Source organism: Lupinus angustifolius, chromosome LG09, assembly GCF_001865875.1.
Source record: "Lupinus angustifolius cultivar Tanjil chromosome LG09, LupAngTanjil_v1.0, whole genome shotgun sequence".
In the NCBI taxonomy this organism is placed as follows: domain Eukaryota; kingdom Viridiplantae; phylum Streptophyta; class Magnoliopsida; order Fabales; family Fabaceae; genus Lupinus; species Lupinus angustifolius.
The window spans coordinates 9,641,299-9,655,873 of NC_032017.1; the positions used below are offsets into that span (position 1 = coordinate 9,641,299).

The 14,575-nt window shown below is 34.2% G+C and overlaps 2 protein-coding genes across 3 annotated transcripts; one reads left to right on the forward strand and one right to left on the reverse strand.

The window, feature by feature from the left end:
* Positions 458 to 3,979, forward strand: LOC109355919. Of its 2 annotated transcripts, none has more exons than XM_019599201.1 (4): positions 458 to 690; positions 1,676 to 1,786; positions 2,394 to 3,321; positions 3,426 to 3,979. In XM_019599201.1, the coding sequence occupies exons 1-4, from the start codon at positions 499 to 501 to the stop codon at positions 3,653 to 3,655; spliced, it is 1,461 nt and encodes a 486-aa protein (XP_019454746.1). In that variant the 5' UTR covers positions 458 to 498; the 3' UTR covers positions 3,656 to 3,979. The 2 variants fall into 2 exon arrangements, with proteins under 2 accessions (XP_019454746.1, XP_019454745.1); XM_019599200.1 differs by having other exon boundaries at positions 461 to 690; positions 2,394 to 3,330.
* On the reverse strand, positions 6,750 to 13,141 carry LOC109357272 (casein kinase 1-like protein HD16). Its single transcript, XM_019601102.1, has 16 exons — positions 12,751 to 13,141; positions 10,338 to 10,469; positions 10,184 to 10,257; positions 10,013 to 10,082; positions 9,831 to 9,886; positions 9,655 to 9,726; positions 9,325 to 9,419; positions 9,164 to 9,230; positions 8,921 to 9,050; positions 8,628 to 8,846; positions 8,400 to 8,530; positions 8,108 to 8,282; positions 7,863 to 7,953; positions 7,622 to 7,779; positions 7,329 to 7,517; positions 6,750 to 7,047 (listed from the first exon to the last, which is right to left on the reverse strand). Exons 1-16 carry the CDS (start codon positions 13,111 to 13,113, stop codon positions 6,988 to 6,990), a joined length of 2,082 nt encoding a protein of 693 aa, XP_019456647.1. The 5' UTR covers positions 13,114 to 13,141; the 3' UTR covers positions 6,750 to 6,987.

Below are 14,575 nucleotides of genomic sequence, written 5' to 3' on the forward strand. Positions count from 1 at the left end.
AATAATATAATATATATGTTTAATATGTCTTTTAAATGACATAAAATTTAAGCTATTAAGTTAAATAAGTTTTTTAAACGGTGAAAGTCTAACTTATTCATGAAAAAATATGATATATACCCAATAATAATAGAGTGAGATTCACTTACTCTAATAGTAAGTCTTTCTAAGTCTTTTAAACACTTACTCTACATTCTAATCATCAATTTTATGGATATTTAATTGGTTTAGATTTACTCACTCATTCAAACTATTAAATTTTACTAGAATTGATAGGTAGAATAAGGAATAAAGAGGAGTAAGTGGATCCATGTATACATACATTTTTTTCTTCTTCTCAATTTTGATTCTATCTTAACCTTTTTACCAATAATAAAATATATAGATAGAAATGTAATATAAAAAATGGTAAGCCCTAACGGTAGAATAGTGTGAATGTCTCATATTTGAAATTGAAAAAAAAAGAGAGCGAAAAGAGAAAAGAGAGTGATAGAGGCGATGAAAGCGAAATCAGGTAGAATGCCATTGAGAGATATTTCCAAGATCAACAACATCAACAACAATGTTATCGATTCCAATAATAAGAAGAAGAAGAATACAAATAATCAAACAACAACTTTAGATGTTGAAGATTATTCCGTTGATCGACTCCTTCTTGTTCATTCCGATCTATCTACAATCCTTCATCAGGTACTCGCACCTATTTGCTGTTTTAATTTGTGTTTGTTCTTGTGGTTGTGGTTATATTGTGTTTATCGTAATTACGGAAAATGTGGACACAACTGTGGTTGTGGTTGTGGTTGTGGTTGTGGTTGTGATATTATCGTGGAGACTCGCGAAACTGTTATGTTGCAGAAAGTGTAATTTAAAACACTAATTATATTGTGTTTATCGTAATTATGGAAAATTAATGGAAAATGTGGCTGATGCGGATACAAATGTGGTTGTGGTTGTGGCTGTGATGTTATCGTGGAGACTCGCGAAACTGTTATGTTGAGGGAAGTGTAATTTAAAACACTAAATATATTTCTAGGGTTTTTTTTGTCATTTTTTGTTTCTCTTTCTTGATTCATACCTATTTTCCACTCTCTGAAATAATAGATGATTTTGTCAACAAGAGAATAGACTCTATATAGGAGAGATGAAAATGTTGCGTTGGATGAGTTGACACGCTAGATAAGATAGGATTAGAAATGAATGTATCTAGGAGAAAGTTTGAGTAGCTCATACTGTAGAAAATATGGTAGAATTGTACCTTAGGTGGTTTGAACATGTGTGAATGAGACCGATAGAAGTCCCACAAGGAGAGTAAATTAAATGGAAGCATTCTAATTCCTAGAGGAAGAGGCAGACCAAGAAAAAATTACAAGGGAAATGATAAAGAAAGACTTAGATGTCAATGTTTTGTCTATGAATATAATATATGCTATAACATTATGGAACGGTTCGATCCATGTAGCTGAACCCACTTAGTGGGATAAAGGCTTGGTTGTTGTTGTTTCATTTCTCTTTCTTGGTTCATACCTATTTTCCATTTTCTGAATAAATGATTTTGTAGTTTTAATTGGAAATTGTGTATATATGTTATTGCCTATATATGCTGGATGTTCCCTGTGAATAAAGATTGGTTAGTTTTTTCCCCAATTAATTGGTTTAATTTGAATTTGAATGGCAGATTGACGAGCTTGTTGTGGAAGCAGTTAAACTGAAGAATGTGAACAAAGATGGGAGAAAAGAAATTGAATCTTTCTCAGATGTATTGTCCAACATGCTTTCATCATTAAAGGTCAAACCAAAAGCTCTATCTGTTTATTCTGGGATGGTTTATCTAATGTTCATTTTCTTGTGGTCATGTGGAATGTTAGGTATATGCAAAAGTAGCATTTGATAGTAGGATAAGACTGAACAAAACATATTTTTTTTATATATTATATCTTGGCGTCTTTCATGAAGAGAACTTGATATGGATGTGAGTGTTTTAACTTGTTGCGATTGCAGTTGTGTTTGTGTTTTCTGCAATTGCGAAAAATTGCGGGAAAATGTGGCCGATGTTGTCTTGGTTGCAATGCCGTTGTCGAGACTCCTAAAACCACAATATTGTGGTCGCAAATCCGGTTGCAGAGTGCAATTTAAAACAATGGATGTGAGATTAAAACTCAGAACATTTTGGTCTGTTAAAAGGGTAGAACCAAAGAGAACCAAATGAATTATCCTGTTTCATCATGTTCTATCTGCTTACCAAATGCTACATGTCAATCCCGCTCCTATGCATGACCATGAGATAAGAAAATGTGCATGAGAGGAACCATTCCCAGCTTCTGCACTTGATATCTTATTTGTAATTTCCAATCTGCTTTCAAACTGAATGTTAGTTGTTGTTTTTATTATTGCAGCCGTGGGTGCCTAGATTTCAAAAAGCACTCTCCTCAACCCGCTTGGTACAGCCTGAAATTTTGCCGCATCAGGCTTTGGAAAGTAAATCAGTTTCTTCTGATGACATAGATGAAAGCGATGTCTGTGATAGTCCGGCAGAGACCACACTGGTCTCTCCTTCTCCGCTTGTGTCATGGCGTGCAAATTGTACCATACAGAGAGGTAGGCAGATGTTTATGCTCACTCCTCTTCCAATGTCAAAAGCATTATCAACCAGACACCAACAACCATCTAAGTCAGAGTTTAACAAACTCGCTTCTATTGGAACATCATCCTTTATAGCCTTAGATATGACGGATTTGTTGGACAATGTTGCTATGAAGCAAACTCCAAAAAAGCCCGTCCCTTCCATTGCAATTGAAGAATCGAACAATAATGAAGAGCTTGGACTAATATCTTCACCACTTATTCCTAGAAGAGACAGCTCCATGATTGTTATGATGACTCCATGCTTAAAAATGTCGCCACCAAAGTCCTGTGTTTTGCTTGAACCTATATCTGAAATGGGTCATGTAGGTAATGAGAAGGTTTGCAATCGCAAGTCAACTCCGTTTCCCGTTGGAATTCATTACAGCGATTCAGAAGATTCCGAATCTCCTGGTAGCGGTCATGCTTCACAGGGTTTGGCATTTAAGTATCCAGAGCTCTTAGGGATACACAATGTTCCTAAATCAGGAATTGCAAAGAAAACAGTAGAAGCATCACCAGATTGGCTTATGTCACCTCCTAAAACTTGTGTTTTGCTCGAGCCACCTGATGAGGAATCACTGAACTCGGAAAAGGTTGATAATATCTCATGTGTGCAGATAACTAGTTCCATTGGCATGCAACAAATCAGTAAAATGAAAGATGATTTTTCCAAAGAACATAATCAAACCAACAAATCTTGTAACCAAGGTAGTGCTTAATATACTATGCATAATATGTCTTCTTGTATGTTGGACTAACATAGTTTGGTTACATGATAATAGCTGTTTTGTCCCTCTGTGCAGGCAATTTCGGTGCCAATTTATCACATGTAGAGGGCACTCCCATGTGGCAGGAGCCTGAAAGTTCGTTCCGAACAGGGAAACGCCCTGGTGAAAATACTTTGAAGAAGGAACTATGGACCAAGTTTGAAGCAGCATCCACTTATATTGTTCAACCTAAGTTACCCACAATTGGAGAGAATATTCAAAAAGGGTTTCTTGACCTACTTGAAGAAGCTTCTGCCGATGAATAACTTAAAAAATATAATATGAAAATTTCTAGATCTAAGCAAGCAAATAATCCCCCTCATTACAAAATTTTGACATGTACATGGTGGTTTATGTTGTATGATCTGTATCAAAGAGATCTGGTGCATTCTGTCTTTAGCCCCACCTAGAGGGCAAAAGAACACAGGTACTTTTGGGGAATGCTTGCAAAAAATGTGCATTTTGTTGTCTCTCTTGTGATACTATACTAGTCTTTATTATTCTCCATATTGGTATTTTTCTTTCAATTTGAACCTTTGTTCTCCCCCATTTTAGATGAGTTTTTATAACTATGAAATATTTGTAAGTCTCTCTTTGTTATTCTTAGCTATAACAACCTTTACAATCTCAGATGGCAAGTATGTCAAATGCCAAATAGACATATCATCCAACATGATATTGTAATGGTGTTCTAGATGAGAGTATTAACAATGGGGTTTAGGGTCTTAAATGGAGTCAATTGCTAGTGATATTAAAGGTGAGAATTTTGGAAGTCTTAAGTTCAAGCTCAAAAGTCCTACAGCATATGAGGTTTAGAGTCTTAAATGTAGTCACTGGGTTTTAAGACCTTTAAGACTTTTCCCATGTGTTTGTGGGACTTGTTGGTGTTTTCACACTTTCCCCTTAGGTCATGTCACTGTTTCCTCCCATTATTGCTTTGTTTGGTTTTCGAGGAGAAAATAGGATGAGAGAAGATAAAAAGAAAGAGTGTGAGTAGAAAGAAAGAAATAAGAAAATGAGTTGATTATAAGAGTTGTTTGTTAGGAAAGAAATACGAAAGAATGTGTTTAGTCTTTGATGAAAGTTCTTACCGAGCTACCATATTCACAGTCGGCTGTCAAGTTGTTTTCAAACAATGTCTTTGGTTGGTTGTGTGTCCTATGTAGGCATTGCTGAATAACATTAGTATTTAGTGTTTTGGTGGAAGAGTTTGAAGTTTAAATTGTGCCTAGTGAAACTAAGATTGTAGTTTGAAGCTTGAAGATTAAGCTATAAAGAAAGTAATCACCTATGGATTAAATTAGAATTGCTACTACCATTGCAGAACACTAGTTCAGATCAGTTTAAAAGAATTCATCCCTTCATGTTTAAGCCTAAACAATTTTAATGGATAAGAAGATTCATATGGAGCTATAATAACAAATGATGAATCATATTATGGGAAGTACCTTAAAAGTTGCAAAACTATATTGATAAATGTTTCTTTGTCTAAACTATATTGATCACTATAATAAGAGTTTAGTCTTAGAAAGAGAAAGTTGCTTATTTAAAAATGTATTTTTTGAAAAGAATGGTAGCATCATGAGGAAAAATGGGCGAAACCAAAAAACTTTTGGTTTCGCCCATTTTGGTGTTTTCCATATACCACTATACTCTCCTCTACATATTTTTCTCTTCCTAATCACTATGCACAAGTGGAGTGTCACCCAACTTTCAAATACAACCCAAACTTGAATATTGAGGGAGGAAGAACGGTAGATACAAAAGTTCTTGTGGGATCGATAATTAGGGTTTCAATACTCCATATTATTTGTTACATAAGTGCATTTGTCTATATACTCTTTAGGAGTAATTCGCTTCGCTCACCAGTACAAGTGAGAGATTGTTAGTGTATGCCTCAAAGGGCAATCATATTTGTCTTATTACTTGTATGGACATCATGTTTATGTTTATTATTAACAATGTACACATTAATAAGTTGAATACCATTAGGACAATGAGATCCTAATAATTGATGAGTATCCTTAATGTATCCCTAGTCAAGTATTATAGTTAATAAAAACTACTATAATACATCGAGTATCATTTGAAAGAACTCATAAATATGAGATATCAAGTCTTTATATAGGTACACATTATGAGAAATGGTGTAGTGGATTGACCCATCTTGAGAATTAGTTACATGTTTTGTTGTGGTAAAACATTGCCTTTTTAAGTGGGTGATCATAAAGGTTATAAGTGCATATGTGACATCCCATATAGAAGGATGGAGATGAGGTTTATCCCTCCTATAAAGTAGCACATTATATTTAGGATCAAAATCACTTTCATGTAGAGGTTTATCCCTTCTAATTCTAAACTTAATGTATCTACTTATTCAATAAATATATCACTCTAATCATTGTTCTTATTAATAATATATTATTATATTAATTTTAATTATAATATTTCAAATGGAATATTTCTTTCAAAGGTTTTACTAATATGTATAATAGTATGTCAGTAGAGATTATTTAAAAAAATTGAATTAAAATAACTAAATAAGTATAGAGAGTAAAACTAAGTTTTTAAAATGATAGACTCTTACCATGAAAATAAGTATGGAGAGACAAACTAAGTATTTAAAATGTTAGACTCATACCTTGAAAACATTATTTATTAATAGACTTGGTGACGAGTTTAAGTCTTGTGATTATTATGCATGTCAAACATTTTTAGGCAAAGTTACCTAGGCCAACTTAATTTCAATTTGATAAAAACTCATTTGTAAGTTTTATTGAATAATAAACCTTTAATAGACTTTAGAGCATATTTGGAAATAGGTTAGACTGACCTTAAAATTTGACCTAAAACAAGAAAATAGGTTAATCTTAAACCATGAGTTTGGAATTCAAGTCAAGTCTATTCATGCCAGAGTCTAACTTGGCATAGCCTATTCTAACTTCTATGTTCAGGTAAGTTATTCTCATGCACAAAAATAATTTCTTTACTTATTCTATATTATTTCAATTTCAAGCATCCAATGTCACCACCCATAACCTTATTGCCAAACTCAAAGGCTTGTGGGGTATTGTATAAAAGCAGATAGTAAATTCAATCTTATTATGCACTCTTTAACAATTCTGCAACTGTTATCAATGACTCAGTTTCAGCTTAGTCTTATTTTTTGGAAAAGGAACTTTAAAACTTCCATTTTCAAAAATTCCACTAATGTGTGCATATATTAATGTTGTATTCTGTATTGTATTTCCGGTTGATCCAGTCGATACGATTTTTATAACTGATATGTGCACCCGTTGTCTCGTTTTCAAAATGACATTAATAATTATCACCTAGTTTGGAATTAAATTATCCTGTAGCTGTATAACCTGACACTTATCCTTAATATGATAATTGAGAATATTAAAAGGTATCTCATTTGCATAACTTAACTAACCATTGACACTGAAACCATTTCCACAAGAATGGGAACTTAAGGTATTTTAGTTTTACACATATTCTGGCTACATACAAATGATTAAAAGCTATAATAATCATCAAAATTTCTTGGGGCCCACATCATCATGCCACTTCATATATCAAAGGATTAGGTTTCAGATCAAGAAACTGTACGTCCATAGCAAACAGAAGCAATGTAGAGATTTTTTGCCCACTTTTCCTGCAATTTGATGAAATACCCTTTAATTATTAGGATATTCCTATCTATGATAAAATGAAACTTAAAAATATCGTAAAATACAGTGCAAGAGACCAACAAGGCGTTGGTCCAGTGGTGTAAGGCCCCGCTAGATACTCAAAAAAACCAAAAGATCAAAGGTTTGATTCCTGAGAACGACACTTATTGGAAGTATCCGAGATATATGTATCCATGAACATGATGACTTCATAGCCTATGATGTAATAATCAGTAGAATAGGCTAGCAGTGAGGTATGACTCACCTTGACATGTGTGCTGGGAAAAGCAGAAGTCCTGAGAGTTTCTTGAGTTTCATCTGTGGGCCTCCTCCTTGGCACACTCAGGACAAAAGCAGCTTGATCCAAAGTTGCAGCAGTCGCCGTGATTCGGTATCCACAATCCCACCGCTTGTGAATCCCTTCGCTAGGATACAGAAAATCTAGCTCAACCACCTGAGATTCATACGACGTAAAAAGATTGATTATTCGTGCTATGAAGTATTGATATGAGCTAAATTACTGGAATACTGGTTATAAAAACATAATCCGATGCTGACCTGGTCAGAAAATCCAGCACCACGAGACATAACTATTCCCCATCTAGACGCTGAGGTCGCCATTGCAGTCACATAAAAGCCCTCCTTCCATTTTTTGTTAATCCACTTGAAAGGAAATGATTCACCGACTTTGTATGATTGCTGCAAATACTGAGTGCCTGTAATCCATGATCTAATCAGCAAAAAGATAAAAATGAAATTTGTCAAAACAACATTAAGCAAATGCACTAGAATTACTAACCCTTAGACATTACTACCAGTGAGCTCCCATTTGAAGTTCCAGCAATGGCGCTGATGTAGTAATTTTTTTCCCACTGTTCCATGATCCATTCCTTCGAACACAAGAAAACAAATAATCCCTCGTATATAAAAATGTCTTGAAACTATATGGATTAACAGTTCTACTAGCATGCATATATGGTGTTAGGCAGAAAATTATAAGAAATACACAACTACAAGAAATCAAGGCTATAGATTGAAATTTACCTTATGGAGAAATTGGGTGGAAACTTCATAAACTTGGGAAGTGAAACCTGTCCCGGCATCCATGATTATGGCCCAAAGGTCCTGAGCTGCAGCAACACTGCTAATAAATAAGCCATCCTCGTTTCCTTTCTCAATGTGCTGGGATAGCCTTTGATCTGACACATTGTAGTGATATCTAAAACACGGACAAAACATTCCACATGCATAACAATTCCCTTGTCAGCTTTAATAAATGGATAATCCCCATTATCTAATTTCAGTGACTATAGTGCCTGGACATTGAATCATATACCTTTGTTTCATCGGTCTACGTGCATTGTAAACACTTATCCACTGGGTTGCTGGCAAACCCAAACGAATCTTCTTTTTTGCTTGTTCGTCATCTTCTTCCATTGCCAACCGGCCTCTCTTATGCCCAATAAGCTTTAGACAAAATAAAATTAACAATATTAAGTATTCGGAATAGAAAACTTTGAATTCATACAAACCAATGCAAGTAAAGGGGTAGCAAAATTGGTACCTTTTGTGCACCTTCTGTATTAAGTGGCCTAATATCTGGATTGGGACCAACAATCCCATCAAATAAAGAAATGTATTTTGCATAGTTAGGCTCTTCATCAAACTTTAAGTTCACCACATGTTCCACAAACTGTCTAAAAGGCTGAGGGCAAAAGGAACATAACGTCTCTGGAGATGTTCCCATCTTCTTCCTGGAAACAAGAAATCCTTTGTTGTCTCCCTGGCAAAAATGATGTTAGAGGCCATGGTACATTTCGTAAGAATAAGATGAAAAATTATTTAAATATATCCAACCTGGTATCCTTGCCAAGGAAGACGACCTCGAAGAAGAAAAATCAGTGTATAAGCAAGAGATTCCAAATCATCCCTCCTGCTTCCGGTTCTCCCTAGATGTGCATGCACACTAGCGTAACGGACAGTGCCCCTGCAATAACATAATATAACAAACCAAGAAGCTGTAGTAAATATCAATATTGAGAACCGTAACAAAGAAGATACATAAACATTTTCCATATGACCCAAATTAATTATAAATACCTAAAAACATCTGGTCTTTGGTCATATTCTACATGCAAACCTGTTGTACTATCCCGCCATTTAATAGCTGTTTGTCCAAAATAGCAAATATAAAAAGGTGAGTAAGAATACTGCCAAAAAATGGAAATATAAATACGTATAAAGTTGGCTGCTAATCATACCTAATCCAAGATCTACAAGGAACAATTTTTTCTCATCAGGTGTCCCAGGAGGACCAAGTAGAAAATTTTCAGGCTTCACATCCCCATGCACATATCTGCCACATGATATAGCCATATAGTTTCAGTAATACAACTTCATTATTATAAAATATCATATATACATCACTACAGGCAGAGAAAGAAAAGGAAAAGTAGTGAAAGAAAGGATCTAGTTCTATAAGAAATGACTAGCAAACACAAATACATTAGAAGAAATGGACTCAAATATTTATAGAGTAATTTTACTTAGTTCATGTCTGAAATTGTTTAGTAAGGGTGGTAAAAAATTACCCTCTTGAATGCATCTTCTCCAAGATGGATATTGCTTCAATGGCAATACATGCAACCATTTCAGTGGACATGCTGGAGTTCACAAAAATATATTAGCATAGTAAAACTGGAAGTCAAAATTACTACAGGTAACATAATCTTGTACATATCTGACAAATAATTTCCAAACAACTTACATGTGATTGTTATTATTCCAAACATCCCACAAACTAGGTCCAAGAATATCCATAACCTGCATGCATGGATGTCTTCAGTCAAATAGACAATATACAAACAATTCAAGCTGAAGATAAAAGAAATGGTGTATTACCTTCCAAATAATAATAGTAATAGTAGTAATAAAGACCTAATAACTTACCATGATATAGTAGTCACCCTGCCTTCCCTTGTAATGTACTTGTGGCACACCATGACTGCCACCAAGAGTACTGCACATATATAGATAAAAAGAAAAGAAAAACGAAGTATAAATATCCAAAAAAAGAGGGGGAACAAAGGGAAAGTAAAAATAAGCAAAAACAACACTCACTTGTACACTTGCCACTCATAGGGTGGTCCATAGTTACATCCTTTACTAGTTTTGTGCTCAAGTTTTAATGCAACCTGATAAAAACAGTTAAAAACTGTGAATTTCTGGAAAGAAAATACTTTAGCATTTAAAATACAACTTATCATGCATATACCTCTATAGCCCCAGGCCCAGTTGTCTCACTCAAATTTGCAACAGTTACACGTCGACCAACATATACTTGCCCAAATCCACCCTTGCCAAGTTTTCTTTCTAATTTATACCAAGGGGAACCACCTACTTGAACCTGTGCCCAGAAGAGAACAAAATTAGGATACATGTATCACCAAAACAAAACATGCCATGCATCTTTGCGCTTCATAATTCAATTAGAGTAATTGGAAAACTTATAGTAACGGATTATATTCATTGAAGGGTGGCCCATCTGATGGGGACTGAGGAACATTAAGGTACACAACCTTAACCCTGTAAATGAAAAGGTTGTTTCTAAGATTTGAACCCATGACCATCAAGTCACAAGGCAATAACTTTACCGTTTATTAGAGAATAAGAGTCAAGAGTAGCTGCCTAGGGTTACAGTAGCTGCAGTGACAGTTACTGTGAGTTACATTCTGTTTTTTAAGTGTTTTAGGAAAGGTAACCTGCCCAGCAAGTTATCTCATATTGTATCTACATTAGCTAGAGAATGTAACAAGCTTAGGAAGTTACATCCTATAGTAGCTTCTTTTGTAAGCTTTCCAAGTCTATATATTTGGAAAGATTTAATCATTGTAATTAAGGAATTCATTCTTCAATTCAGTTCTCTCACTCTCTTCTTCTCTGTTTTCTCTCATTCTCTTAGTTTAGGTTTGTGTTTTTACACCGTTGTACCAAAGTACATCCTCCTCCATCCATCACTGAAGGAGAAAAGAGAAAATTGACAGCAAAAATGAGAAAAGAAAACAATTTGCAGGAACAGTCATTAGAAGGGACTGGTAGAAATCATGTTTTCAATATAAAAACTTCTTTTAATTTACTCAAGTGTGACTCTTCAGACTGCTAGGGTTGCACGGCAAGCCAAACATTCTCCTTAGTTGACATCCATAGTCTCGCTCCAACTTTAATTCTAAAATGGTACTGAAACCCTGAAAGATCATCTCCTATTCTTAGAACAAAATCATACTTTTGAATAATAATAAAAAATGAGGCCCTCAGTGCACGAGGCTCCTAGTGGGGTCTAGGGATGGTAGATATAAGAAGCCTTACACCCCGCAAGTGGAGAGACTGTTTCTAGGATACTTATAAATAATAACACCTTCAATTTAAAAATGTTATATTGCTACCTAAATTTCAAGTAGTAGAGAGATGAGCATTAGGTTGAGAACACTAAGAATATGTAACACGGGCAAAAACATACCAGCACAATAAATATTCACTTTATGACTTGAAGTAGGATTGATTCATATGGATGGATAAATAAATTGCATTTGCAGTGGACTTTTAAATAGAAAGACTATGTTGATGTGAGTGCATGCATAGACAAAAATATGAAACTGCAGTGGCACCATGTTAAATAAAATCAAGACTGAATGACCACATCAGCACATTCAGTGAATCTAACACCCATGTTTTTAGAAACCAATAACAGAATAATGAGATAGTTCCGATTCTCTGATCAACAAAGTCAAGAAATGGAAAAATAGGAGTGTTACTCAATACAACAACAAATATTGTCAACCATGGTCAATTTTTACATGTCATCAGCATATGTAATTCTACTTTTCGCTAACATCATACCCACACAGCTGCATAATAAATACACATTTATCAACAGAATGTCTTGTCGATTTTCAATAACATAAATGCAATGCGCGACTAATGAGGCCAGCTCTCAGGCAGATTCCTTACATAAAAATTAGCATCGGAGTAAATAAAGAATTTATCAAAACCGGGTTCAACAAGCAAGGCACACAATCACAATCAGATGTTAACAAGTGGCAAGCAAACTCATGCATTAAAAATGACAGAGAGTACCGCTCCAGTGGAAGACTGCAATATGCGACAAAGGAGATAATGAATATTTCAAAACTGTGTTTAACGAGCAAGGCACACACGACCACTAGTTAACAAGTGGCAAGCAAATTCCTGGACTAAAATCAATGGACAGCACCGTTAAAGACCATAATACCCGAGGAACCATTAAAACAGGACATACAAGGGGAGGTCATAAATGTATATACTGTAAAATCAATTTTCAACAAAATGTAAAGGACTACAAACCAATTGAATTGCATACATATTTGATCTGTCTTATAAATTATGGGGTTGCTGTCAAATGCAATGTAGCAGCTAAATAAACTAAATTTGGTATTTCCAAAGTGAATGACTTCAAAAAAAATTCCTAGCAAATCTGTCAACCCAACACCAGCACCTAACATCAAACACAGAAACTTTTAGACATTAACCAAAATATAAATTTACATCCTTTGCCATTTTATGAAGCAAAATCATCAAACCAAACAAATTAACACAAAATGAAACCTAACATTAAGTGACTTAATCAAGAAATTTTATAAACAATATAACACCTTCTCAGGAAGAGGAGGAGCATTCCCTTCATCTTCACCAGCATTGGCCTTACCTCCACTATCAACAGCATCCATCTTTTTCTCCTCTCCCTCTTCCTCCTTCTTTTCCTTACCACCTAACTCTTCCTCCTCTTTCTCCGATACAACGACTTTCGCATTGACCGCCACCTGTTGTTGCTTCCGTTCCTCGTTATTCGGCACTGCCGCTGCTTCTGCCGCCGCTGCACGCCGCCTTCTTGTTCTAGTTGCAATTGCTTCCACTTCAACCACCGGATTCTGATTCTGATTATTCAGTTCCTGATTATCCTCTCTCTTCTTCGCTCCTGATCGACCCTTACGGATTCCACTACGAAGCACCGGCATCGTTCATCCTTGGAATCTCATCTCCTTATCTCAAAAAATTCACGAATTGAAACAAAAATACACAAAAAACTGAAAATCTTCCTCAGATTACAAAAACCTTTCCTCTTTTTGCAACGGTCATAAAGCACAATGCAAACAACGGTGAATCGAATGAAAACAACGGTAAAAATCTTCAAAACCGTGATGATGAAGGCGAATAATTAGGGCAAAATAGTGAGAAGATGAAATGTGAGATATGTTGAAGAATGTAGAAGAGTTGAATCGATTTGGAGAAGGATCGTCGTAGCCGAATTAGGGTTTGGAGAGAAGAAATGATCAAACAGTGAAAGAAGAAACCATAGACGAGAAGCGAAGGAATTTGAGCACTACACTATAGACACAGAACACAAGTTTTTTTTGGTTGTGTTTAGAGAATAAATTATATCTCTTATATTGGAAAAATATTATTGGTTGAAAGAGATAATTTATCTTCCTTATAGTAAGAGATACATTATTCTCTATAAATATATCATCTATCATTCATATTTAATTATTTTTTAATTTTAAACTTTTAAATATAAGTAATACAAATTAATAAATGATATATTTATCATGTATAAATTTTTACATTATTATATAATATAATATGTAGATGTTAGAGTCATAAAAAATGTATTTAAAATTTTCAACATAGCTCAAAATTTGGAAACTTAATTATTCTCTTAAAATATCATACGGTGGTTAAATTAATATTTTATAATATTAGTATGATATTTTTGTGATATTTTTATCCTTAGGATTGTATCTTTGGTCTAACTAACAAGAAGCATTGATAGGCTAAATTGTGAAATATTTGATTTCTGATGACAACATTTATTAATAAGACATCCCAAAAGTTGATTCCTAACATAGGGTAGGGAGATATCTTGACTATACAAAAAGTTCTTATGAATATCTATTTTGACTCTTATTCATATTGGTTGAAGATTAGGAGCTAATTTATCATATTTCACTTTATTAATTTTCCTATTCGGAAATGAGTTGAGTTGATTATGGAAACTCGATTTACACACACAAAATATGTTATTTATTTATTTACTTATTTATTTATTTATTTACTCATTTAGTTATTTAACAATTTGGTTGTGATGATTTTTATTGTTTGAGGAAAATGTTGGATGAGAAGAATTGAACGGTTTTGATGGGGTTGTTGAAGATACTCTCAGATTTTATTCATTAATTGAAATTAAATGTATTTATTCATAGATTGTGAAAATTACCGAAAAAGGTCTAAAGTTGTGATTACGAAAGAAGCATAAGCCATTCGTGATGGTAAAAATATTTGTCTTGTGCTTACTTGCTAAAATACTCGTAATAGATATTTATAAAAGTAGCTTATAGGTGAGAACGAGTATCATATTATCCACCTCATAGATATTCGTGTATTTATAAATTTATTTTTTAATTAAATATTTTATGTATA

Bases quoted from the DNA above. Each gene is read 5' to 3' on its own strand.
- LOC109355919 (XM_019599200.1), top strand. From the start codon at position 499: ATGAAAGCGAAATCAGGTAGAATGCCATTGAGAGATATTTCCAAGATC. The intron at 691-1,675 runs GTACTCGCACCT...TTTGAATGGCAG, and splicing joins TATCTACAATCCTTCATCAG to ATTGACGAGCTTGTTGTGGA. The intron at 3,331-3,425 runs GTAGTGCTTAAT...CCCTCTGTGCAG, and splicing joins CAACAAATCTTGTAACCAAG to GCAATTTCGGTGCCAATTTA.
- LOC109357272 (XM_019601102.1), bottom strand. From the start codon at position 13,113: ATGCCGGTGCTTCGTAGTGGAATCCGTAAGGGTCGATCAGGAGCGAAG. The intron at 9,231-9,324 runs GTATGATTAGCA...TTGGACAAACAG, and splicing joins CCTTGTAGATCTTGGATTAG to CTATTAAATGGCGGGATAGT. The intron at 7,518-7,621 runs GTCAGCATCGGA...TATGAATCTCAG, and splicing joins GTGCTGGATTTTCTGACCAG to GTGGTTGAGCTAGATTTTCT.